The sequence below is a fragment of the Polypterus senegalus genome, chromosome 8 (assembly GCF_016835505.1).
Source record: "Polypterus senegalus isolate Bchr_013 chromosome 8, ASM1683550v1, whole genome shotgun sequence".
Lineage (NCBI taxonomy): Eukaryota > Metazoa > Chordata > Cladistia > Polypteriformes > Polypteridae > Polypterus > Polypterus senegalus.
In genome coordinates, this window is record NC_053161.1 from 187,576,403 (window position 1) to 187,603,713 (window position 27,311).

The 27,311-nt window shown below is 42.1% G+C and overlaps 1 protein-coding gene across 1 annotated transcript; it reads right to left on the reverse strand.

Moving 5' to 3' along the window:
* Positions 1-6: 6 nt before the first annotated feature.
* On the reverse strand, positions 7-27,311 carry LOC120534517 (NACHT, LRR and PYD domains-containing protein 3-like). Its single transcript, XM_039762121.1, has 6 exons — positions 27,143-27,311; positions 18,678-18,844; positions 18,303-18,477; positions 17,338-17,403; positions 6,191-7,909; positions 7-94 (listed from the first exon to the last, which is right to left on the reverse strand). The coding sequence occupies exons 1-5, from the start codon at positions 27,225-27,227 to the stop codon at positions 6,513-6,515; spliced, it is 1,890 nt and encodes a 629-aa protein (XP_039618055.1). The 5' UTR covers positions 27,228-27,311; the 3' UTR covers positions 7-94; positions 6,191-6,512.

Consider the following 27,311-nt stretch of genomic DNA (forward strand, 5'->3'; position numbering starts at 1 on the left):
GCTCAGCTTCAGTTCAGTCAGTCGTGAGTGTGGAGAAGAAAGAGCTGAGGAGAGAGCTGAGCAGCATGTGGAGGTGAGACCACATGACATGAGGCTGTGGAGATAAAGAGAGAGAAGTGAGGACATGAGGAGAGATAGACAGACTGTTGGGGGTCTCAATAAGTGACATGGTGACTACAAGCAGAGCTGGATGCTCAGGTGTGTCTCTGAACAGCAGGCTGCTGCTAGCATTTGAACTGAAACACAATTTGAACTCCACACCAATGCTGCCCTTCAAGGCGCTATATACCTGAAGCATCTTCTGTCTGTCAGGTCACCCTGAGTGATGAGAGGACGTCAGCCGTCACACTGGACAGGAGTGTCACACAGCAGGACTGATCTTGTCCTCCACTTGGAGTGTTCAGATGCACTTCTCTGAGTTGGTGACAGCCAAGTGACAAACTCAGATTTCTGTCCATCATTCAGGACTCAGGGTGAGGACACAACTGAAATGATTGACAGGAGGCCATTTACAAATGCCAGCCTCTCCAGATGTTCAGTGACAGCAGCTGTAAATCAGTCAGCCTTTAGTTTATAGAGCGCTAGTCACAAACTGACAACACAAACAAGAGGACAAATAAAGACAATGAAGTCAAAGATAAATAAGTGACAAGGGAGAGGTGATGGGACACGGGATGACATGACAGTCCAGTCCAGGAGGGACACACAGAGGGTTACCGGCTGCTCACAGTGACGCTCCACTTTGTCCAGTCATCTTCTCTAAGGTCTATCAGCCACCTGAGCTCAATGGACAAACTCCACTCAGCCAGTAGGTGACACGGGTTCAAGGTGACGGGCTTGTTGTGTCATAGCGAGGGTCTCTCTCAGTGTCACCACATACACTTGCTGTCACAGACACAGTGGACTGAAGAGCTTTGGTGGTCAGTAGAGAGTTTGGACCCTGGACAGGCCTCCACTCTTCATGGCCACTTAAACACCAACTGAACAATAAATAAGTCAGAGGATAAAATAATAAGAGTTAGAAAAATGAAAATCCCATAAAGAATTAAAATGTGTTTGAGTGTCTCTGTGACAAAGTGGACAAATGGACTCAGTTTACAAATTAGAATTTGTGTGAAAATATTGATGAAGACATTGGCGATAAAAAATATGAACACAGACAAAGCCATCGCCTTTATTTTATATAGCGCCTTTCAATCCAAAGTCACTTTACATGTCCAGCTCTCTCCTTGTATTTTACTCTGAGCACAGACAGGTGACGTGACTCACTCAGGGTCACACAGCATGTGACAGGCAGGAACTGAACCCGCGTCACTGGGATGTCAAGTGTGGCACCTCAGCCACTGGGCCAGTGAACTGGGAATCAGGATTGGCCAGAATGACAGAGGAGGCGGGACATGAGCTGTCAGTCAGCCTGAGGAGGTGTGAAGAGAAGGCGGCCATCTCAGTGAATTTGATTTATCAGACCTTTGATCAAATGGGACGCTTTGGTGTCTTTAGATGACCTAAAAATGTCGACTGACTGAAGTGTTTGATTATCGTGTTGTTAAACATTTGGTCAAAGTGTGAAGGGTAAGGAGGGCTGAAGTGACACACAGACACTCAAACGTGTGACAAGAACAGGACAGTGGCACAGTGGTTAGACACACATCAGGGACCAGGGAGCAAATCTGAACACACGACTGAGCTCTCAGCTCTTGGTTTGGATTCTTTGTGTGTTGGGTGACTTCACATTTTTAAGTCAAGTACTCAAAGACATGTTGACAATCAACTTCTAAAGTAAAATGTGTACAAATGAGAGTGACATAAAAGTGACAAGGGCCACAAATCAAATGTCATTGGACAAACTCTGAAGTGCCAGAGATCTTCAACAAGGAGGACACACTGAGCTGAGTCTGTGTGCTCAACTCACAACTGAAATCTTCTTAATGGGCGATGAGAAGATGAACCAAAGACGAGGTCAGCGCTGCGATTCAGGCCTTCATCAGGCTGTAGACCACAGGACTCGGGGGGCATCAAACTTTTCAAAAGATCCAAGGCCGAGGTGAGCTGTTCAGTGGTCTTGTACCCCATGTTTGTCCCACTCTGTAATTGTGATGATTTGCACTGATTTTTTATTATGTTAATATGCAAATGTATTTCTGTTTTTCTTGTTCTTGAGTGTCATTTGGGTTATTTCTGTTATGACTTCTTCTGATTTCTTTACACTTTGAGGTAGTTGATGATATTTTTTATGTTTTCCTGTGATGTCATCTTTAGTTCTCGTGTGTCACTATTCTGTGTGTCTGTTGTGAAGGAGTTGCTACAAAGTGACACTCAGGGTCACACTAAGCGTTTTGTCAAAGATCAAGGAGTACAAAGTTGAGTCCATTAGACTTCTGCGTTATCTGAGTTTGTGGATGTGACTTAAAGAATAAGCAGACGTGTGTTTAAAAGTCAGACGTCACAACTGGTGCTTTGTGTTTCGACTGCGAGTTTGGATTTCATTTTCAGTTCTGACACTCGGCTTTTTGATCTTTCCAGTTCTGATCTCCTCTTCTGGCTCTCGATTCTCACCTTTCTCTCAGTCCCTTTTCTTTCTGTCATTTTTATTGACGGCCTGATTTAAACTCGGATCATTTAAAATGAGTGAATCAGTGAGAGAAGATGAGTTTATAAAGATATGAAGAAGGACCTCAAGGGAGAGGTTAAAGATTTAAAGACCCCAATGACACAAGTGACAACTACTTTGTGACAAACTCTAATTGGTCTTTCAACTTCAAGTGCTCACATAAATCAAGGTGCTGGTGGTCTGCCAGTAGCTGGTGGGAGTCACGTAAAGGACCAGCCAGTCACCATGTGATTTGTTTTACCGGAGACCCTAAAGATGGAGGGGATGTTTGAATTAATAAAGGACGTGTTTGATTGTCAGCCAAATCCTGATTCTAAAAGTCAGTTCATGTTGGTCATTTGATGTCACTGCTTGACGAGAAGCCACCTGAATGGACATTCACAATGACAAGACAAGTCAGCAGTGCTGTCCATCTATTGAGGATTTGGTTTGTGAATTTAGAAACATTTTAAATATGGCTGTCAGGTTAGAGGTGGCAGTCAGTCGATTACTAGAATTCAGACAAGACATTCAGTCAGTTAGTAAATATAAAGTGACATGTGACATGTGAGCCCATGAAGTGGTCAGACTGATGACCTTCTCATGTCACTGCTGAGCACACAAAGCTGGCACACCACATGGTGTCAGGACTGCCAGTCCTGATGGTGTCGACTCTCAGGTGTGACTCCATCACAAATCTGCTGCTAATGTCCTGCTGTCGTATGGACAGGCCAGTCAGCTACGTGACGATCATCGGGGGGTTTACTTCTGACCTGCTTTACACCCTAAAGACCTTAAGTAGTCAGTGAAGAGGGTGGGATTTGACCTGCGGCCTGGAGATGTGGGGTAGCAGTGCTCACCTCTGTGCTGCCCCCCGTGAAGGATCACTTTGACTAAAACGAGTTCCAGACGTGAACTCCATATTTCTACAGTATGAGTGCTGTCACAAGAATGAGACATACTCAGATAAAGGTTTTGGGGCAGCCACCCGTATAATCTGGTTTCCTGGCTGCAAAATCGTTTTTGAAGAAATACAGAGCACTGAAGTGCATGCAACCGAGTACAAAACAAGACTGAGGGAAAAGGGGAAAAGGGCAAGCTTTTAAAGGGGAAGACAGTAAGTGAGGTCATAAGGATCGGGCATGTGTTCATCGCTCATTGGATCAGGCCCGGACATGACATCAGGGGGGCCGGAGCTGGTCAGGTCTGTTTCCATTGGTTCGGTCCCAGAAGTGATGTCAAGAGAGCCAAGTGGAGTCTCCCAGGAATGGTCTACAGGGAAGTGAGAAACAGAGTTAGTGCACTCTGCCAAATCCCGGCATACCTCCGAACTGCCTTCATTTAAGCCCTTTAGCTGTCTGCCATGCGCACGTGTGTGACAGTGCGGACAGCCAGAGTTCAGAGGTTAGGATTGTTAATGAAAACTGGAACTAAAGTGGTGAAAAAGTGTTATGTTAAACAAAATAAAAGTGAAAATAAAAGAGTGAAAAATAAAAACTAAACTGAAACTAAAACTGCATACAGAAAACAAACTGAAATGAAATACAAATCTACTTTTTTCAATTTCTATGAATAACCAGACTAGAGCTCAACAATCAATTAGTTGACAGATTTTGTTGTTTTCCATTCCTGTAGCTCACTCTCTCCGTTGTTTTCTGTGTGTTTTACAAATCTGTTTCTTTACTTGTGCTAATTGTATATTTCTGATCATCAATACTCACCTGAGAGTCTGTCCCTGCGCTCAGTAGAGGGCGCTATACACACACACACTGTATGCTATTGTATTGTACTCAGCTCAGCTCTGGGCGACACTCCAAGGCTGGACCTTCACCTCCACTCACCGACGGGCACAATGGCAGCCCCCTCAGACTGGCACTTCAATTATTAGATGAGCCATAGCATGTTTTATTAAAATGAATTTACTAAACTAACGACTTTATTAAAAAAAGATTTATTTTTTAGAAAATTGTTAACAAAGTATGGCAATTAATGAACTTGTGTTTCCATTAAAGAAATGACATTTTGAATCTTTTGTTCTATACAAAGATGTCTCAGTGTTTAGGTATGAGAAGCTGCAGCCCCACTTGTACTTAAAGTGTTTTATCAACCACACATAACGAGACCACCTTGAGTTTATGGCGAGTTCTTTCTTTTCCTTATTTTTGAAAGTATTTACTTTGTTGTCCTAATTAGTCAGAATGATGTAAGTGGGGCGTCACTGTGATTTGATTGGCTTTACACGGCTGGGGGGCTCCACATTCCTGACTACACCCGCGGTGCACGTGAAGGACGCAGCTGCTGCCGTTTGGAGGCCAATATGAGGCTGCTGGTGATTTGTGATTGACGAGTGAGGAGGTGAAATAAAACAAACTCAGCAATCGGGGAGAGACGACCGGCCGGAGGAAGTTGGTTTGTGGCCCCTTTTGTTCTTAGAGGAGTTCATTAGCGCTAACCGTGTTATTGTTATTAATGGGGGACTCCCAGAATGCATTACAAGATGGCCGCATGTTAATTTAGTGTTGCAGACAGCTGGTTCATTTACAAACCCTGTGAAAGCAGACTGAGGGGGGATTTTCAGATCAGGAGGGGAACTGATTTGGGAGAAGCGGCTCAGGTTTAGTGGACGGAGCGCTCAGGTTAGACGGCTGTGGTTTGTCTCGCCATTTGGAGCCACTTTAATAAGCTGATTGCTGCTGGGCTCTTAGAGATTTATTTATTTATTTATTTAATTGTTTGTTTCATGTTTTTTTTTTTTCAAAATTATCGATTTGAACGAGTGCAACAGGTGAATATTCATTCTTTGCTTTGGTGTTTTGCTATCATTTTTTTTTCCCGTGATGAACATTTTCTTTATTTTTGAATGCAATGCGTCTGTTGCTACATTTGTCCTAATTAGTAATTGTGTCATCTCTGACCAGTGTCTGACCCTGTCACCTGCCTGATGACGTCTACTGGGGGGCTAAGGAATGTTTTCCTCGCTTATCTCTTGCCACAGTACACACACCACAGTTTATTTATTGATGAAGACCCCACACAGGTTGTGTCCCCGTCACTTGTCACTGTTCTGTGGACACTGAGGTGTGTTTGATCTTTCACATTCTCCATGATGAAGGAGAGTCTCATTATTACCTGAGAGCTTCTTTAGACAAAACTGAACATTCTACAGATTTGTAACTGACTTATTGTGATTAAAGTTATTCATTCCTGCAGCTATTAATGAAAATTGTTTTAAAAATAACACACTACACAAATTACAAAACAGACTTTCAATGTGCAGACATATAATAATAACAATAACATGAAAATGACTTTTCTAGAACTTTCTAATCAGTTTTTCTCATTTCTCAACAAAGCGGGTCTAATAGTGAATTTCTGTGCTGAAAGATTCATTCAAACCAACCAAGTATAAATTATTATTTGATTTCTGTTGTTATTTAGCTGCTGTTGTGGCTTTTAGGTGGCACTGTGACACACAGCAGTGTATGTTCTGACATGGACCCTCGTCTATTTGTAGTCCTGACACCCCCTGATGGACAAACTAATGTCACCCTCAGTGTCCACAGACAGTCAAACTAAACTTATGAAGGTTTTATTACTCACTTGACATGTCTGCAGCAGATGAGCCCCAGTGCCAGTCTCTTGATGCACTCTGAGGTCAGTGGTGTGTCTGACAAGTCGAGCTCCACAAGTTCTCCACAGCAACTGATGACAGAGCCCACCACAGCACAGTCCAGAGGAGATAAAGTCATCTTATTAAAGTCCATCTTTAAATCCTTCCCAATGGCGTCTCTGATTAACTTCTTATTTTGAGTCTCATAGAGCCACTGACACACTCGCAGAGCTTCACTTTTATCTCGTCCCCGTAGTGCCTGTTCAGCTTTCTTCTTCACCCACTCCAGTATCTGCTTTGCTGTCTTCATCTTTAACTCCCCCATGACTCCCCCCAGTGTTTTAAACACAGAATATCTGGCCAGTCCTGCCAGGAATCGAGTGAGAATCTCAAACCGGCCATCTTTGCATGAGTCCAACTTCTCAAGCAGCTCCTCGATGCCCCCTGATGGATCGAGGTAGAAGGAGCAGGTGGCCATGAACTCCTGTATGGTGAGGTGGTAGAATGTGTACGTTGTGTGCTCCAGAGTGCTTTCTCTCTGAAGGATTTCTTTGAGGATCCCTGAGAGGAATGGAGAGGACAGGACTGGCCAAAGGTGGACATCTCTTGATTTTCATAAAACACAAGAGTCCTGTTGACCACCCCATGATAAGCCATCTTTCCTAGTTTGACCAGAATCTCTCGCTGATTCTTGGCTTCTCGTTTGTGATTGGTGAGGATGTTGTGAAGGAACATCACAAAGAGCTCAGTGACAGTTCTGGGGGCAGCTCCTCGCTTTTCCTCAGGTGTCATGAAGTGACTCTTCAGCACAGAGCAGATAATCCAGCAGTACGAGGGGTTGAAGCACATGGTGTACAGGATGTCGTTCTCCTCCACGTACTGAAAAGCCTCAGAGCCCTGATCAGCATCACCAAAGAACTTCTTAAAGTACATCAGCCTTTGTTCAGGGAAGAACCCCAGGATCTCTGCAAATTGATCAACTCTCTCCATGTCCAGGGTCTCCAGGGCTGTTGGTCTGGTGGTTATCAGGACTGTGCAGCCCTTCAGTAATGTCCTTCTGACCAAACTAATGACCAGGGAGTGAACAGGAAAGTAGTCATCTATGTTTGAGCAGAGCCGCTGCTGTGTGAAGTCCAGTTTGTGTTTGTACTCATCCAGCCCATCAAATATAAAGAGGAGAGGTTCAGGTTTCAGCAGGATTTCTCTCAACTTTGGGTCACTGAGATATTTATAGTGCCTTGCAATCAACCTGGTCAGAGGCATCTGCGGTTCTGTCTCTATGTCTAGTAGGTTGAGCTCCCTGAATTTAATCAGAAACACAAATGCAAACCTCTGGTACTGAGTGCCTCTGGCCCAGTCAAACATGATCTTCTGAACCATGGTGGTCTTCCCAATTCCAGCCACCCCACTGACCACTACAATGTGAGGGTCTATCTCACTTCCAAGATTCCTCCTAAAAAGCTGCTCAGTCCAGATTCGCTCACATTTCTCTTTTGTCCGCTCCTCTATTAGCTCTGCATGTTGTCTCCCCATCTTCTCAAGTTCATGTTGCCTCTCACCGTAGGTCCTTTTGAATTGTTTAAAGACCATCAGCTCTGTGTATCGAGTCTCAAAGCCCACAGCTCTGGTGCGTTGATCTCCAGGGGAAGTCTGATCTTCCAGAGATCTTGTAGATTTAGACACACCACCTCTGTGTTTCTCATGGAGACCTGAAAGTGATAAAGAGAACTTGTGAAAAAAGAAAAATAAAGAATGAACTTTCTGGAGTCTGACATTGATGTTTGGGAGATGCCAGCTGGTCAACACCAGCAGTCCGGGTCACTGAACTTGAAGAAGAGGAGGCTAACCGGTGGTCCAGTAGGAGATTACAGATCTTGCCCAGGTGTCTTTTAGGGGGATAGTGTGAACCGGAGAGGAGACTTCAAGCAGACAGGTAGAAATAGGTGAGTCATTGTTGGACATGCAGTATACACAAAAGTGTTCAAATTTTAAATATCAAAACCTGTAATCTCTCATTAATAGAAGTGTTTAGCCACTTAATTCAGTACTTTGAAGAAGCCCCTTTGGGAGCTTTTCAAACTGCTAGTCTTCTTGGCAAGTCTCTATAAGCTTTGCACACCTAGATTTGTTGAGTTTATCCCATTATTCCTGGTAGATCCTCTCAGACTCTGTTAGGCTGGATGGTAAATGTCTGTAAACTGCCATCTTCAGGTCTCTCCACACATGTTGTATGGAGTTTAAGACTGGGCTTTGGTTGGCCCCCTCAAGGACACTCAGAGACTTGTCCAGAAGCTGCTCCAGTGTTGTTTTTGCTGTATTCTTCAGGTCACTGAGCAGTCACCCCAGTAATGTGCACTCTGGAGCAGGTTTTCTTCAAGGGCTTCTCTGGATTTTTCTGCATTCCTTATCTCGTCAATTCTGGCCAGTCTCCCTGTCCCTGTACCCCCATAGCAAGATGCTGTCACCACCAACCATCACTGTAGGATTGTATTAGACAGATAATGAGCAGTGCCTGGTCTTTGACAGACAAAGTGCTTGGACTTCTGACCCAAGATTTCGGTTTTTGTCTCCCCAGACCAGAGTTTCTTTTTTCCACCTGTTCTCATAGTTCTTTATATTGTCATATGCCTTTTACTTAATAGGGGCTTCCATCTAGCAAATCACAAAAAGTTGCCTGTGTATCCAGCAGAGGACGCTAGCTCCCTTGTTGGAATGAGTTATTTTGTAATTGTGGCGTGTTACATAACCTGAGTCTACATAGATATGATATTAAAAGGCAATACCCCTCCCTTAGTGAGTGATACGTCGGTATGAAATCACATAGGAGAAATAACCAAGCTTACTTTAATGACAGTTTACACTCCATAACAGTCGAAGGAATAGCAAGACTTTCAGGAGTGGGGGCCCAATGTGTAGAGTCTGCGTCGCTGCGTTGGAAGGATTTTCAGGATCGGATGACGTTAGCTCCCATCCTTCCATTGGCTTCAGGGGTGTGCCGGGCAATGTTTCAAGGCTTTATACTCTCTCATCATGTGCAGACCCCCACTTGGGTGAATTATGCCATTCCAAACAAGGAAAAGTGGATGCAGTTTCATGCTGACTTTGACACACAAAAATAGTCTAACACTGCCCATTGCGTAGTTGTCCCTGTCTTGTCTTCTTTTGCTTGCCTAGCAGTTCTAAATGATGAGCCCCTGTGCCAGATCTGTGTCTACTGTTCATGTGAGTAGATTTATAAATTATTTTTGTTCAGAGGACAGTGACATATTAAAGATTTGTTACAGCCTGATTGATAGAGTGCTGCTGAGATGGATATCATTCTGGCAGGTTCTCCCACCTCAGCAGAGGACTTCTGAAGCTCTAAGAGTTACAATTGGGCTGTCGGTCACCTCCTTGACCGAGGCCATTCTTGTCCAGCTACTCAGTCTGGATGGATAGAAAAGTCTCCATGAAGAGTCCTGGGGCCTCATGTATAACGGCGTGCGTAGAACTCGCACTATAACATGGCGTAAGCACAAAAGCCGAAATGTGCTTACGCACAGAAAAATCCAGATGCAGGAATCTGTGCGTACTCCAACTTCCACGTTCTTCCGCTACATAAATCCCGATCAGCGTAAAAACTAACGCTCATGCACGCGCTTTATGTCTCCTCCCAGAATTACGACTCTTTGAATATGCAAATGAATATAAATCGCCCTTAAACTCAGCCTTCTGTGAAAAGACAATGGGAAAAGCACGGGAGAAAATATAACGATTTCAGCGAATACCAAGTCGAGGCAAAGGAAAAACATACTATTTGTTCAAATAAACCGTGGTATAATCAACAAAAGGAAGTTGATCGAGTGACATAGCGTGTTGGAGAAACTTGAAAGCTCAGATATCAGTCGCCGTGAAAAGGCGAGTCGTAGCCCACCGTCTGAGTGTCATATGCAAGCTTTTTAGGGTACAGAGAAAAAAAAGGCACAGTGGGGAAAAAAAGCACGAAATGTCAACTTCAATCTCGAAATTTCCACTTTAATCACGTAGTTTATTTTGTCATTAAAGTAGAACATCATAAACGTCATCTTAAAATCATTTACTTAACCAGTTTCTCAAATCACATCGTAATTAAAGTAGCACGTTAAATGCTTTGTTTTGTATTTAATCTTCTATGTGCTCTATGTGTGTGAATCACTACTTGCTTCTTAAACTGGCTCTCTTCCTCCGACTGTACACAGAATTCATTACATTCGTGATATTACAGCTCTCTGAATAACTAAAATACTGAGATGTATACGTGATATCATTAAGAGTTAAAACACGTTATTAAATAAGGGTTTTACAGCGCAGCGATTGTGCACGACCATCGATGAAATTATTGCAGCAGTACTCAGGGACGGCTCTAGGCTTGTGGTGGCACTGGGCAGAAAAAGAATCGGTGGCTCCTTCGCCGCCAATGTCAGTGAGGTAGTTTATGCACGGCGGATGGCCACGTCCGTTGCAGACACTAGCCGCCTCGTACTCATGACACAAGCATTTAACTTTTGTCGAAATTTGCCGCTGCATTTTTAGCTGTGTCGTTATTTTCTCTTTCGGTTTTATATTCAATATATATTGGCGTGGCCGCCCATGCATTTCTTGCTTTTCTTTCTCCAAGTAACCGATTGCCACACAATCAGCTCTGTAATAGACGTTAAGCCATCTGCAAACTTAGAGCGCTGATTCTCAAAGTTTAAGGAAGATTGAAATATCTTCGTAGTACATGTTTAATTATTCTATCCTTCACGCCATTCCCAGTGAAGAATATAGATTATTTAAATGAAGTTAAAGTTTTACCTGTATAATATAATAAACATATTTTGCTGCATTTCATCTTAAAAAATGATATTGTCATCATATGTAAATACGCGCTTTATAAAGTGGCGCAGGTTGTGTAATATTATAACTGTAGTACAAGTTTACAGTGAGGTGATTGTACTTATAAGTACAAACAGTTCTACAAGGAGCAGTGATTGAGTGCGTTTATAGTTCTTGGGATGAAACTGTTTCTGAACCGCGAGGTCCGTACAGGAAAGGCTTTGAAACGTTTTGCCGTGGCTGAGGTAGCGTGTGCCTGATGCTGTATACCGAAAATTCTCTTTCCGATCAGCTGCTGCTGTGATTCACACTCAGATACAGTGATATAAATACTCTGAGTGGTGCAGTGAGAGTAATATGGAAAAAGATGATCTGCTGTGGTAACTCCTAACGGGAGCAGCTGAAAGAAGAAGGTGCAGTGAGAGTAACAACACTAAAGCAGTTATGGTATTTGGAATACTATGGCTGTTCCCTGGACCATTATATTGTTACAAGTTAATTACAATCAGATGCGTTACACTAATAAACAATATGCGGTTAGTTTCTGTGTATTTATAAAGCCGCGTCAGGAAAATAATGAGTAACCACACAGGAACAGTAGCACTGCTTTAACGCTGGGTGCCGCCAGTCTGCAAAACTGAGCGGAGAACTTGCGTACGACAAGGCATGAGGTACCGTGGAAAAGTGCGTGGCTTTACGCCAAGTGTAGGTTTTATACATCGCGATTTGAACGTGGAAAAGTTCTTACGCAACATTTCTGTGCGTACGCACCGTTTATACATGAGGCCCCTGGTGGTTTTAGACTTCTTCCATTTCACAATTCTTGAGGCCACTGTGCTCCTCAAAGCTTTACAGATGGTTTTATGCCTTTGCTTCATTCCATGATTCAGCACAATTTGATTGTGGAGGTCTACAGAGTGCTCCTTGGACTTCATGGCTTGTTTTTTGTCCTGAGATGCAGTGTGAATTGTTGAATCTTCTATACACAGGGACATGTGTGCCTTTCTGAAGGACGTCCAATCAATTCAGGGAGACACGGGTGGACTCTAATCAAGTTCTTCAAACATCTCAAGGAGAATTAAAGCAAACAAGAGGCACCTGAGCACAACTTGGAGTGTCACAGCAAATGGTCTAAAGACTTCTAGGAATGAAAGATCTCAGTTTTTGATTTTGAATGTTTTTTGTAAACCTTTTTGAAAACATGAAGTCACTTTGTCGTTATGAGTTATTAAATGTACAATGAAGGGCAGAAATGTCCAATTTCTCCATTTCAAATTAAACCTAAAACACAGTAAAGTGTGTAGAAGGTGAAGGGGTCAGAATACTTCTGAATCTACTGCATTTATAATATTATAACAGTAAGAGAAACCTTGTTAAAGGTAGCCAGCTTTTTACTTCCGGTTGAGAGTACGCTGTGCACCTTTGGCGGCCGCTTCTCACCGGTGTTGTTGTATTTGTTTTGTCCCGTCGACTTTTCCACCTTTATCTTCTGATCTGATTGCTCTATTCGAATTTTACTTACGAATGCCACTGGCGATTGCCTAGATTACACCTGCTTCAGACCTGCGTGAGCCCCTCTTCCTTCTCTCCTGTTACTGCCTTCGCGGTGAGTATGAATCTACTCTTGCTTCATTTGCAGTCGCCAGTCTGAACTGCGAATGTGCAGCCTGCCTGCTGTGCTTTTCCTTTTCTAGCTGGTTATGCAGTGAGATTTGAATTGGCTAACATGTGGAGCTGGAGTTAGTATGATGTTGTGAGGCATTCTGTTCACTCTTGGCGGTATCCACCGCTGTCTGGATATTCTTAGCCCGTTCTGTCTCTGGTTTGGAGTTGTGCTGTGTGTTGTCATTTCTACTTTTTTGGCAATGCAGCTCATATATTCTCCGTATGAACTTAAAAATCTTGACTGTCATCCACGATTGGTCTCTCTGACTAATAATTTTTGCCAGTCGTTTGGAATTACTCAGCATCCTCACTATATTCACTGGTCTAAAAAAGGTCCCTCGCAGATCTATGGCTCGGACGCGTCGATTTCAAGTACATTGATATCTCACCGTGTTGACTGGCGTAATGCTAGGGCTGTACGATGAATAAACACGGGCCATCTTCATCATCTTCAGGAAGTTTCTGCACCCTACTCTCCCAGCTATTCCAACTTTAGGTTCACCCTTTTGAACACCCGCTCCATCACTAACAAAACCTCCCTGATTAACGACCTCATCTCCCAGAAGCAAGTGGACATGTTTCTTCTTACAGAAACTTACAGATACACTCTATGAGCCTTTTCAGTCCGGCTTTTGTACAAAGCACAACACTGAGACAGCTCTTCTCCGTGTAGTCAATGATCTTCTCCAGTCTGCAGACTATAGTTCACTTCACATTCTCCTCCTTCTCGACTTAAGTGCAGCATATGGCACTGTTAATCACAAAATCCTCCTGTTACGTCTCTCTGCTGTAGGCATCTCTGGCTTAGCTCTTCAATGGCTCACATCATATCTCTCTAATAGGTAACAGTTTGTTACACTTGGCCGATATAAATCCTCCACCTCACCTGTGTCGCATGTCGTCCCTCAGGGTTCAGTCCTTGGACCGTTACTTTTTCTACTTTATATCATTCCTTTGGGTCAGATTATTCGCAGACATGGCCTTAACTTCCACTGCTATGCAGACGATATACACTTATAACTTAGTAGAGACTTGCCTCCCAGCACACTCACTGACTGCATCACTAATCTTAAGCTATGGATGAAAAATAACTAACTTTCTAAAACGTAATGCCAATAAAACTGAAGTGTTACTGGTAGGTCCAAAATCCCAACTTTCTAAGGCATCCAATTTCTCTGTTTCTGTTGATTGTCCACTTGTCAAACCTGCTCCTGTTGTCAGAAATCTTGGTGTTTTGTTTGATTCATCACTTAACTTTGAGCTACACATTAGGTCTCTTTCCAAAATATCATTCTATCATCTCTGTCACATTGCCCGCCTCCGTCCATTTCTGCTGTTTAGTGATGCTCAAACTCTGGTTCATTATTTCATAATGTCTTGTATTGATTACTGTAATTCCCTCTTCATTGCAAAATCTACACAGAAGCTACAGTATATAGCTGTACTCCACAGCCAGAGTCCTCACCCACACAAAGTGTTTTGCTCACATCTCCCCAGTTCTCTCCCAGCTTCACTGGTTACCGGTTCCATCAAGGATTAAATTCAAGATTCTGCTTCTCACCTTCAAAGCCCTTCATAACCTTGCACCCCTCTACCTCACTCAGTTACTAGCTCCTTACACTCCTTGTCACTCTCTCAGGTCCTCGAGCAGTCATCTCCTTACTGTCCCACATACCAGACGCTCCACCCTGGCAGGCAGGTCCTTCAGTGCTATAGCCCCTCAACTCTGGAACTCTCTTCCTCAGTCTCTCCTTGTTTGTTCCTCTTTCTGCAGTTTTAAATCTCAACTGAAAACTTTCCTCTTCTACAAACTTTTGTCATCGTGTAATTTTTTTTTACTCTGTATGTAAAGCGACCTTGGGTTTGTAAAAGGAGCTCAATAAATGTAACTTAATGATAATAATAATAATAATAATAATAATAATAATAATAATAATATATTGTCTTGTTAAATAACAGAGACTGGCAGGAGGAGAACGGGTACGCATTCCTGTGGAAAGACGAGTAAAAGTGAAAGGTGTGGGAGTTGCCATGTGTGTAAAACATGATTTGAATGTAAGGCGTCTTCAATTAGACGGTGAGCCACAGCTTAGTGAGGATGTTTGGTATGATGAGACAACATTAGGGGTCAAGGCCTCATATTTAGAGTGTGTTACAGACCACCTAATGACATCAATAACTTCAATTGACATCCTTTTATAATATTAAAAAGACAAGCTTAAAGGGGATTTTAAAGTCATGGGGGACTTTTAATTATCCAAACATTAACTGGGGTAACATTACAAGTAGCAGAGGACAAGAACAGGAGTGTTTAGATGTAATGAGTGACTGTTTAGAACTCTGTATGTTAAATCACTAACTCAGGAGGGAAGCCTGCCTGGATTTGGTATTTGCTAATAATCAGGATGCAATTGAAGGGATGGATGTGATTGAACCACTGGGGTCAAGTGACCACGATGTAATACAATTCACAATGTCTTGGTAGAGGACATAGCAGGGAAGCTAAAAGGGACTTAGAAATAATTAAGAGAAAATAAAAGATGAGACAAAGAGAATCTTTCAGTATTTTAGTAGTAAAAGAACAGCCAAGAAGGAGGTGAAGAGTATCAGGAATAGTCAACAGGAATCTGCTCTGGTCCTTCATGTCCAGTGCCACTGTGTGGTCAGACTATTCCAGTTTGTTGTTTATATGGGCCCCTGGTACTTGTTGCTCTGTACTACTTCCACGTTCTCGACCTGGATGGTGACTGATCTCAAAGGTTCCTTGGCATGCCAGACGTCCACCACCAACTCATCTGTCTTGCTGATGTTGATCTACATGTGGTTTCTTCCTTCACCATAACACAAGGTCCTCCATAAACCTCCTGTGCTCTGACTTGTTTCCATTAATAACGCAGCCTATGATGGAGGAGTCATGCGAGATTTTCTGTACGTGGTTAGTGCTGGTATTGTACTGGAAGTCCTTTGTGTTGATAGTAAACAGGAAGGGTGACAGAGCAGTTCCCTGAGGAAATAATAATAATTCTTTGCATTTATATAGCGCTTTTCTCACTACTCAAAGCGCTCAAAGGTACTCCAGTATTACACACCTCCATTTCTGACTCACAGTCCCTCAGTCTGACAATCTGCTGTCTGTTAGTCAGGTGGTCCAAGACCCAAGAGATTGTGGGGGCATCACAATTCAAATTCTTTAGCTTTTTCTCCCAGTCAATGAGGCAGAATGGTGTTAAAGGCAATGGGAAAACTCAAAGACCATGACCCTGACCATCTTTGTCCAAGTGGGAGTAGAGTCTGTGGAACATGGAGCTGAGAGCATCCTCAACGCCTACTGTATATGTGTCTGATAGGCAAACTTTAGAGGATCGAAATGTTCTGAAACCAGTGGTTGGAGGTGTTTCAGGACCAGCCTCTCAGAGATCTTCATGATGGATGACATAAAAAAAACTGGGCTGAGGTCCTTGGGATTTCTGGATCAAAGCAGCACATGTGAGGTATAGCATGGGTTTAGATGAGGAGATCATGTCTCACTAGAAAAGTGAAATTGTATGAGGAAGTAATAAAAGTAGATGACTAGACACGTGTAAATGAAGTGTGAATAAAGGACACAGTCTGTTGGTGGGTACAGAATTGATTTAAACACAAGAAGCAAAGAGATGTTAGGAGAGGAGCCTTATCAGAATGAGATCACCATAACAGTGGAGTCCCTCAGGGGTCAGTGTTGGGCCTGCTGTTCTTTTTAATATAAATAAAAGATCAGGATAAGAATATACAAATAAGCAACATCAGCGTGATGATGATATCAAACTGGGTGGGAGTATTGGTAGACAATGCAGAACCAGTCATATTCTTACAGAGGGATCTGGACAGCATAGAGACTTGTACAGATCTGTGGCAGATGAGATTTAATGTAAATAAATGTAAAGGATTACATGTAAGGAAGTACATTGATTTGAATACACAGTGGAGTTGAGGGTGGGGGGTCTAAAACTTAAACATGTCCCTTACAAAAAAGGCCTGGGAATTGTAATAAAATGATCTTTATTACATTGAGACAGTGGACAGGAGCTATGAGTATGGCTAGCAGAATAATAGGTTATATAGCGCCCCATGTGGAGTACAAGTCACTTTAGGTTATACTAACACTTTATAACACACTAGTGACGTCTCGCCTGGAGTGTTGTGTGCGCTTTTGGTCGTTGGTTTACAAAACGTATATTGCAGCAGTAAAGGAAGTCCAGAAATGAGCAACAAGGCTGATTCAGGACTGAGAGGTCTGCACTATGAGGACAGACTGAAGGAGTTGAACCATTTCAGCCTAAAATGAGACAGATGAAGATACCATAAATTAAGTTTTTAATGTTATGAAAATAATTTAAATGTCATACAAATATGAACATTTTTTACACAAAGAGAACAACAGATACATGGAAAAAAGTGACCAGAAAGCATGGTGAAGTGTAGGACTTTAAGACCCTTCAAAGCTGACAATGTTATTTTAAAAAAAGATTAGGACAATAGGATTAGGTGAGCCTGTTGAGCTGAACGGCCTGATCTCGTCACAATTGTTCTGATGTTCTAACTGAGCAGCAGAGTCCTGGAGGAGCTGATGACCGGAGATACAAGACCAGTGGCTTACCTTTAATACCATCATCAATGAGAGCGGCCTGGAGACTGGCCTGAATGTCCTTCAAGAGGTCTGGTCCTGGAAAGACCAACAAGAGAGACAGAAGAGACAATTACAGCAGTAAAGGAGCAAATTAACAAAAAGAAAAAGTGAGTACAGTGAGGTATACAGAAAAATATCAGAAACTAACAGACTGCTGCTAACGTGGACTTCGTTTGGAACCAATGAAGAGTTAACATTTAAACAGCAAACCACCAATGTGTGTCCGTATTGGGAGGTCTGCATTTAATTGTCCAGGAAAGAAAACCCAGGAAATGACACATAAGAGAGCAATAGGAACAGTAGACATATTGTGTGTTTATCATGCTGAGGAGAGCAGGCACTCTTTAATGAGACCTCAGGGGTACAGTAAGCTTCATGTGGATCTGAAAGGTAAAACATCTGAAAAAAAAAAACATGGATGAGCATGAGTGTGGGCATCGGGGGGCATCTAAAGCTGATGTTTAAACACACCGACCTGAGGGGAGTGCTAAGATCAGGGGTGTTGGCAAACAACAGAATTGGTGACTTCCTGTTAAAGAAAGAAAAAAATATCATTACTGATCATCCTGGTGGGCTGTAGCTGTAGGCTTGTAAAGTGTAGAAGGGGTGACATGCAAGTCAATAATGTGGTCATGACAGGTCACACATAGGTGACAGTAGCACACCAGTTACTAAATAGTATGGTGGGACCACTGCCCCTTTAAAGACTTTAAGACACATAAAATAAAAAAAATCAGAGAAGCTGAAGAAAGTGTTGGCATTGATGGCCATCAAGCAGAGAGGTCTAGGTGTAAGTGATGGACCTGACAGTTGGTAGTCTGGTGGCCTACAGACAGTAATGTTGTGTTTTATAGTCGTGTGTCTCTCACTTTGTCTCCTTCTCTGATTTGTACACATTCAGTGTTTCCCTGTCGCACAGAACTCTAATAACTCACCACGCTCTGTCACCTCCTCCAGTATTCTTGTCATGTTTGGTGATGGAAATCTCGCAAGTTCTTCAGCCAGCGCCTCCCACAGGCTCACCAGTACCACACTGTCCATCTTCATTATGTCACTGATGAAGGACTCCACACCTGCTTGCCTCTCACACTCTTCTTTGGCTTTGAATCTCTGAAAGACAAGCAAGTAACCATTGGGCTAATTTAGAAAAGACCACTGGGGGAGCAGAGTAGAGTGGTCAGTGGGGTCTGATGACCTTACAATAACAGAAAGACCTCCTATGGAGGGTCAGGCAGTCTCAGATGATTCTCCTGAGCTCACCATCTCTGCTCAGCTCTCTGTGCCTCGTACTGACAGGGAGACCTGCCTACCTTGGCCTCATCATTGGTGAGGATGTTCTTGGTGACCAGGTTCTGCAGGATACTCGTGATGTCGTATTCAATCACATAGACCAGGTAGGGCTTGTAGAACTCGGTGATTTTGAGGAGATCCTCATGAGAGAAAGTGTGTATTACTTTGTGAAACTTCTGTGTTAAACCTGAAATGGAAAGAAAAAAGATGAAACTTCACAGATACAAATGTGTTGGAGGCTCAGGGATCAGAATTCAGTCTGACATGACTGCTTATCTCAATCCTAAGTAGTGGCCTCACAGTAAATTTGAGGGAACAGCATCGACAACAGGCTGGACTGGTCTCATAATGCACACGAGTTGCTGAATATAAGAAAGGACAAAGCAGACCCTTTTTACTGAGGAGACTGTGCTCCTTTAATGTTGGTAGTGACATCCATTACATGTTCTACAACTCTATGATGGCCAGTGTGGTTTGCTCAGTCAGTAATATCACTTCAAGAGAAGTCAACAAGATGATCAAGAAAATGATTAAGAAGGCACTCAATCACTGGCAAAACAGTGTAGGTTTGGAGTAGTGGATCTCTGATGTAATGAATGAGTTCTAATCTCCAAGGCTCAAAGAGAACAGCTGTCTCGGTCACCATGAATGTGGTCAGCTTCCAGCTCCAAAAGAAATGCTCATATCTGACTTTAAAGGAAAGAACAGCCTGTGGCGATCAAATTGAATCAAGACAGGTGCAGTTACAGGTCCAGTGCTTGATTTTGTCCATCGGGTTTAGCCAGAGTTCAATTTTGGGTTACAAGCCTAAAACACAGTGGAATAAAAATGACATATCCCCTTGATAGTCTAAGGGTTAACATGTGGCCTGTCATCAGCTGGACTGTTGAACAAGAATGTACTCTGTGCTTCAACTGCAAACTGCTTTTAAAAACTCCTGCTTTTGTGTTAAAATAGCTGCATGACTTAACTATAAGATGACTTACGACTTATGTTAAAAAGAGGAACAACTCCTTTAGAGGTAAACAAGCTCACAATATAAGGAGCTGTCTGGGGACTGTAAGGGGGGCTTCTCTCTGGCTTGCAAGCACAGAACTCACAACTACTCATCTGTTGCCAATAACAATTGTTGATTGATTGATGAAGCTCCTGTCTTCCTCAACATATTTCTTCCACAACACAAATGTCCTTTTGGTTACCTTGTTGTGTGACGGTGTCTCCACAGACATGTCAGCTCATTTTTGAATTATGTCTTCATTCTCAGATGCACTACAGAGCTGACCACAATGTAGGAAGAGCTGCAGTTTTGCTCTTCGTTTTACTGTTCAGGTGGTGGTAGTGAAGTCAGCTTTCTGCTCCTCTTCTTATTCTCATGAATTATTCAGTCTTGTGTGCCACTGAAAGCAAAGCCAAATGGGACAATGCCACCTTGACCTACAGTGGAGTAGAGCTGCTGGCACACATCCCACCCAACCACTAAAGTTCAGCAGTAAATGAGGGTTTTCCCCACATAGGACCCCAACTCTTAAATCAGTATATCTGTGTGCATTATGATTTTGTAAAGTTTGTAATTGTGTTTTACCTGTGAACTTATTACGGCACTCTGAGCCAGCACTCCATGAAGAGCACCATGCAAAATAAATGGAATTGAACTGAATTAGCGACTTCCACAGGATCTGCCTGTCAGTTTATATCCGATTACTGAGGTGCTGCTGGTCGGCTTCTCCAGTCTTTGAAGAGTGCGGTGTGTGGCAATTCAATGAAATGTGATTCTAATGCATACAGTCTGCTTGGTCTCCTATTTTTCCCTGTCATTATCTCAGCCAATCAAAATGCACACAGAGCAGTACAGGAGATGAGGAACAATTGTTAGAGTTGACTTTTGGAGGTAACATCTCTCTATATATTATCAAGCGGGGTCATTTTTGCTAAATCGCTTGTAATTCGACCTCTCCAAATTAGAATCATTGCTGTTATTGAACTATCTGGAGTATAAACACGTTTGGTCTCTTTGTAAAGGTAACATTCTCTAGTTTCACTCTTAGTAGTCAGAATCACTGTAGGTGTGACTGATCAAAAGTTATGCACATTAGAACTCACAAAAAAAACAAATTTTTTTGTTCTCACCTAAGTTTTTTTTATGAAAATAAAGGAAAATAAAGCTGCAGTAGGTAGGTGAGGACAGAAACACACTATGTACCAACAGAATAACTTGTTGACTACTCACATTTCAAATTTGAAAAGAATACCTGTAAAAATGACATTTTTTACACCAGTTTTTATGTGGGCATGTCCAGGGGCTTTTTAGAGGGACCATTATCCACATTTTGGAACATATGGAAAAAGTGTAATAACTTTTGAATGCTTCAACCCACAGATATCAATGAGGGCTCTACTGAAAGCTTACACCTAAAGGAATCAATATCTACACACAGTGTCACTCTATTAGTTATAAAAAATAATAAAAACAATAAAAAATACACATTTCTATGTAAAAATAGTCAATACAAGTCTTATGGGCCAAAAATATATTTATATTTTTTATTTTTTACTTTTTTTTTAATAAAATGAACACAAACTATATATATTTCTTTTACAAACTGTTACAACACAGCTCAGCGTTTTTCCATGTGCCACTTGATGGCAGCAATCACTAGCAAGCAGAAAGCACAAGGGCGTGGCACGTCGCTCTCTGCCATTAGACGTCTCCTGGGCCGGTTGAATACTTTCAGCAGCGTACATGCATCTATTATTTAATCGAGCGTTTATTTACGTTTAAACTTCTACTTTTATTCATATTTAAAATGCGAAAAAACCTGGTGAAATCACAATAAACAACCACCCACCAACTCTGCAGACTGGCACAAATGCCAACTTCGCGCAGCTCCGATCGTTTTGTTTACAAGTTAGTATGGCAAGTTACATATCAAAATGCTCGGCTGCTCATTGGCTGTAAGTTTTGAGTGTCAGTCACAGTGTCCAATCAAACTCGTAGATTCTACCAGGGTTTGGAGCTATACATCATCCTCCAAGCTGTCTGTGACACTCGTTGGCTATACAAGGTGCCAGTCAACCCCAGACCCGTCGTAATTGGCCAACTTAGGTGTCGTTTAGAAGCTAACACTTCCGTGTTTCATGCGGTAGCATGGTTATCGCCGACAGAAACAAATTACGTCTGATATGAGCAATATACATGAAAAAAAATTACGTAGGTGGTCTCAAGTTATGAAACGTTTTCTGGAGTTTTTGTCCCTTTGAGGATATATCATGTGTTTTGGACCTAATCATTTTACTGGATTATATTCGCTGGAGCCTTACGGACACAATGGGATCAATACTGCTCAGAAATATTGATGTTTGACTTGCAGGGGGTCTTCAAAGGTAGGGACAGTCAACTCTTAAAAGTATGTACTTCTCTGTATAAAAGGCTTTAGTGTCAGTGTTGTGGTTGTTGTGTGTCAAAATGGTTTATATCATCGGTAAGACGAGACTTTGAAGTTTCATTTGATGGTTAGTATGTCGAGATGCATGGCAGATAGGCATGCACACATTACTGTAACATTTTTAAAACACTGTTATGTCCCGGGACAGGCACGTGTGCGCGTTAAGAGGATATAGAAAATCCAATGTCTGCCTGTCTGTAGATCTATCTGTCCACTTTTCATGAAAGAACGACTTAATAGATATAGATTGAGTTTTTTTCTATAATTTGCTTGAACATTGCGATCGATTTTGCGACTTCTCTCATTCCACTATGTATCATAGTTTGCTTGTGGTACCGATTTATTTGTGTGAATCTGAGAGACACGCAGCGGGCTGAGCCTCTTCACTCATGTGCCAGCCTCGAGGCGTTCCTTACCTCTGCTTAGCTAGTGAACGACAGAACTACTCAAAGGATTTAGATTGGGTTTTTTTCTATAATTTGCTTGAACATTACAGTTGATTTTGCAACTTCTCTCATTGCGCTAAAGAATCATAGTTCGCTTACAGGAGCAATATATTCGCTCTAATCCAAGACAGAGGCTGCGGGCTGAGGGGAGGAGGAAGCGTGACGTGAGGAGTAGGGAGCCACGGGGGCCCTCCTCACTGTCCTGTTTCACTGCTACACTAGCAGAGCCATAGGGATGGGTAGTTAATAATAACTTTGGCTCTCTTGAAAAACAAGACCCTGATCATTAGGAAATTGGACCAAGTTGAAGATGTCCAACAAGATAACAGCTCAGTCAGTACCGTTGGAATATGAATTATCGATTTTTTGACTTTTAATTTGATTTGACAAACATATGAACTTTAAGTTTAGCCAAATCTAAATACAGTTTCTTTGTAACGTAGGGGCGTTTGTCTTAAAAGATATATTTGGTATTCTGAGAGTCAAAGTTCTTTCTTCACAATCATAATATATTATTTTATTAGATGAAACTGTATTCTAAAGTGAAGCTTAACTATAAATGTAAGAAAATAATCAGCTTGCTCATGTGTTTTACAACAGAGCTAATGGGTACTGAGCCCCAAAGTGAGAAAAAGCATTAAAAGATACTGAACACGTCCATTTTTGACATTGCATTCATATTGCGAAACAGCACATTCATTTCATTTTTGAGGAAAAAAACAAAAAGCAAAGAATTTTTTGAGACTCAGCTATTTTAAAGGAGGCTGACTGTACATTACACTGATCTGGCTTCTCTGCAGAACATTTTCAGTCCCAGGGCTGTGGATTCACCTCAGAAAGTTGTCACCAAGCACCGTTACTGATATTGAATGTTGAGGCCCAGATGTGAATTTCTGTTTCTGTTTTGTAGACAACAATAACCAAACGTCTCACACAGTCATTCACATTCTTTCACTATACAGAAGCTTATTTCATTATTTCGCAAAGATATTGCCTGCTGATGCCCGTATGTTGATGCACACGTGTACTTCAGTGCTTTAGCAAGAGAAAGACTGAAGTCAACAGACAAGGAGGGAACAGACATTGTAGGCATACATTTAGTTTAAATCAAAGAGAAGTTTAGTAAGTTTCGTACAGATGCTTTAATATAGGCACAGAGGTAGCACAGAGCTGTCATTCCAGCCTCACAGCACCAGTCTAAATGTAGTTTGCATGTTCTCTCTGTGTAATTATGGGTTGATTTGTATCTGAGTGTTGTGTTTCTAGTTCTTTCAGTTACCTCCCAAAGCTTCTAACCAGAGGTGAAAACAGGAATGTTGATCCACCAGTAAATTGGGAGCTTTGCCTTTTGGCTCAGCTCTCTCTTCATCAGGATTCACAAGTACAGTGAAAGCATAACCGATCCACGTGTCGAACTCCTTCTTCATTCTTCCCTCACTCATAAACAAGACCCTGAGATACTCGTCCACTTGAGGCAGCACCCCATCTCAAACCCTTTTTCAGCCAAGAACCATGACCTCAGACTTGGAGATGCTGATTCTCATAACTGCTGCTTCACACTCGGCGACAAGCAAACCCAGTGTGCACCTGAGGTCACATCAGGATGAAGCCAGCAGGATCACATCATCTTCAAAAGCAGAGATGTCATCCTAAGGTCACCACAGTGGAGATGATTCCCTTCTTGGCTGCTCCTAGAAATTCTTCCCATAAAGATTATGAACTAAATTGGTGACAAACTCCACACCCAAAGGGATTTAAATCTAACTTACTGCTGGCAATGCAGACCAAGCTTTCACTCCAGCTGTATGGGGTCTGAATAGCCTGCAACAGCACCCCCCATAGGACTGCACTGGGGGTTATGACAAGCATTCTTCAGAAATGTTGAAGGAACATTTTGTTAAACTGAGACCTTTGCTACTTTAAAGTGGACATATTTGGTATGTTTTAGGGCTTATTTATTTTACATTAGAACACCAGTACTCCTCAACTCCATTATAAAAGGAAAGAACAAGATATGAATTTATTAAGGTTTATAAAATATGGTTCACTTAAGAGCATACTAACATACACAATGACTGTGAAGAAATAACTTTGACTTGAAAAATATTGAAATATCCTGTAAAAGTGATTAAGTTCCTAGTCTGTATGACAGTCATCCTCACCAGGACAATCAACGATGTTCTTTCTTATCCTACGCTCCTTGTACATGTTTAAAGGGCGAATTCAGGACAGATGAACTGGTGGTTCTTTTCAGCTATTCCTACTGTGGCCTTTCTATCCAAACTGCAGAGCTCAAGGGGCCTGGTTAGACTTTTTTCCTTATTTTGAAGTAAGTGCAGGACCCACTGAGCATTTTCTGTGACAATTACACATGGATCCACTCCCACTCTGGAGCTTACACATCTGCCCAGGGAAGTCTCCTACTTGAACACTGAGATGGTAGCCCACCTGACGAGACTTCTGTATGTTTGTCAGTTATTGTTCTTCTTTTCTCTCTGGTAGTTCAGTTAGAGGAGACCCTCAGGGGGTCTTCAGTCCTGCTGAGGGTGTCAGATATCAGAGATGACATCTTGGTCAACAAGCTGCTCTGAACTGCTGGACTTTGATAATTCTGCTGACACTGCTGGGCAGTTCTGAGTACTTGCCTTGTGCTTATATGTGACCATAATCCACTAGCTCTCTAGACTGGAGTCTCTTCCAACACCACTTTAGTTGTGCACAGTGTCTTTCTGAAGGACATCTAGGTGAGTTCCTCCAGTTCTCTGTTTATACACAGGAGTGCAACCTCATCCTCAGCTGCATTTATTTCTATAACTCATTTTCATACTATACATGTAACATAAAGTGCTTTACAAGATGTAAAGAAAACAATCATCAACCGTGAAGTTGAAGCGCTAGGTAACAAGGCATCTCACTCTGGTGTGGACTTCTGGAAACCTCAATCCATGAAGCCAAAGAGTAAAAATTAATGTCATCATACTGGAGTTAGTTTTACAATTTGTTTGCGCTAAACTGGTTTTGTCTAAAAAGAGTTGAATGCAAACTAAATTCAATCATTGCTAGATGGCTGTCCCCTCTAACTGCTGCTTAAACCTCCTAATATTATGGGGGACCAAGTGATCATCCAGATCTGATTGTATTTATCAGCTCTCTGCTACATTTTGCACAACTCCTGCCCTTTATGTGCCTTTTGTGGCTTTCTCAATCACTTTTAAGAACCTTAGGCAGCTGTTCATAAAGCAAAATAAACTTTTAAACTAATCAAATGTCTAAGGTCTCTCTTGAATTCTTGTCGTCCTACATGTATTGTTGAGGTCTGACACTCTCAACTCTTTAAGGTACACACAGTCATCAGTTCAGCTCAGTCACCTGACACATTTATCTGTTCAGCTCTTTTCTCCTTTAAACTTTTACAGATTTTATCCTTCTCTGACTTTTCCCTGTAGTCAGAAATTTTGTCCTTAAAAACTTCACAAAACTGTCAACTGCTAGGAATTAACAATTAACTTTGTACCTCATCACAATGTGGATTCATTTATAACTACACTAAAGGCCCAACGCCCTTCAACTTCCATCCATCCATTTTGTGGAATGGAATTAAAAAACTATTGCTAGCTTCTGTATGAAAATCTGCATGTTCTCTGTGTGGCTAGGTATTATTATTAACAGAAGTGTGCTTCCAGCTGTGAAATGCAGCTCTCAGCCACTCCCCGGCTTGTCTCAAGCAGTGTCTGGTTATTGTCCAAGTAAGATGCAAAACATATGACAAGTTTTCTGATAAGCTTCATTCCAAATATAAGACTAGAATTTATGTTTTCCGTTGTAATCAACAAATGTTTCTAAAGAATGTTCTGTGGCCTTGGAGTGAAACTGATTTATTTTTTTCTAACCATTCTCTTTGAAGATTTTGTTATAAATGCAGCTGAACTCCCTTGTCGGGGGCCTTCCTTGCATTTTCTCTCTGTAAGGAAAAGCCACTCTGCTCACCAAGATGTCAGAAATAAAAGATTCTGCTTATTAGAATTGGTGTCTGCCTGCTATTTGTTTGAACCTTCTTCCACATTTTCCAACCTGATGAATCCGAACACAGGGTCATGGGGGTCTGCTGGAGCCAATCCCAGCCAACACAGGGCACAAGGCAGGAACCAATCCCAGGCAGGATGCCAACCCACCACAGGACACACACAAGCACACCAGGGCCAATTTAGAATCGCCAATCCACCTAACCTGCATGTCTTTGGACTGTGGGAGGAAACCGGAGTGCCCAGAGGAAACCCACACAGACACGGGGAGAACATGCAAACTCCACGCAGGGAGGACCCGGGAAACAAACCCAAGTCTCCTAACTGTGAGGTAGCAGTGCTACCACTGCGCCACCATGCCGCCCCCTTCAACTTTTTGGAGCAAATAAAAAGTGAAAAGATTAAAAGCATAAAAAAAGATTCCCTTACACCAGGTGATATTACCTAGCAGTCCATCTACAAAGTTAACAGCAAGCACATAAATATTGTGTATGAAGTTGGTTTCCTTTTCATAAAGTGTGACACTTTAAAACAGTTTATCTTCAAAAACAAACATCTCCAAGCTTTTACTCACCAGACAGAGAGCTGACGTCTTCATCACTTCTCCCTTTCTTGGAGATCATGGACACAGATTTCTTACACAAGTCGTCTTCACTCATCTTTTGATTCTGTGATCTGAATGGCAGTTTGTCTTTTTTGACGGCTCCTTTAAATAAATTTACTGTGACCTTTCAGCAAGTGGG

Bases quoted from the DNA above. Each gene is read 5' to 3' on its own strand.
- LOC120534517 (XM_039762121.1), bottom strand. From the start codon at position 27,227: ATGAGTGAAGACGACTTGTGTAAGAAATCTGTGTCCATGATCTCCAAG. The intron at 18,478-18,677 runs GTAGGCAGGTCT...CTTGTCTTTCAG, and splicing joins TCACCAATGATGAGGCCAAG to AGATTCAAAGCCAAAGAAGA. The intron at 17,404-18,302 runs GTGAGTTATTAG...TGGTCTTTCCAG, and splicing joins GGAGGAGGTGACAGAGCGTG to GACCAGACCTCTTGAAGGAC.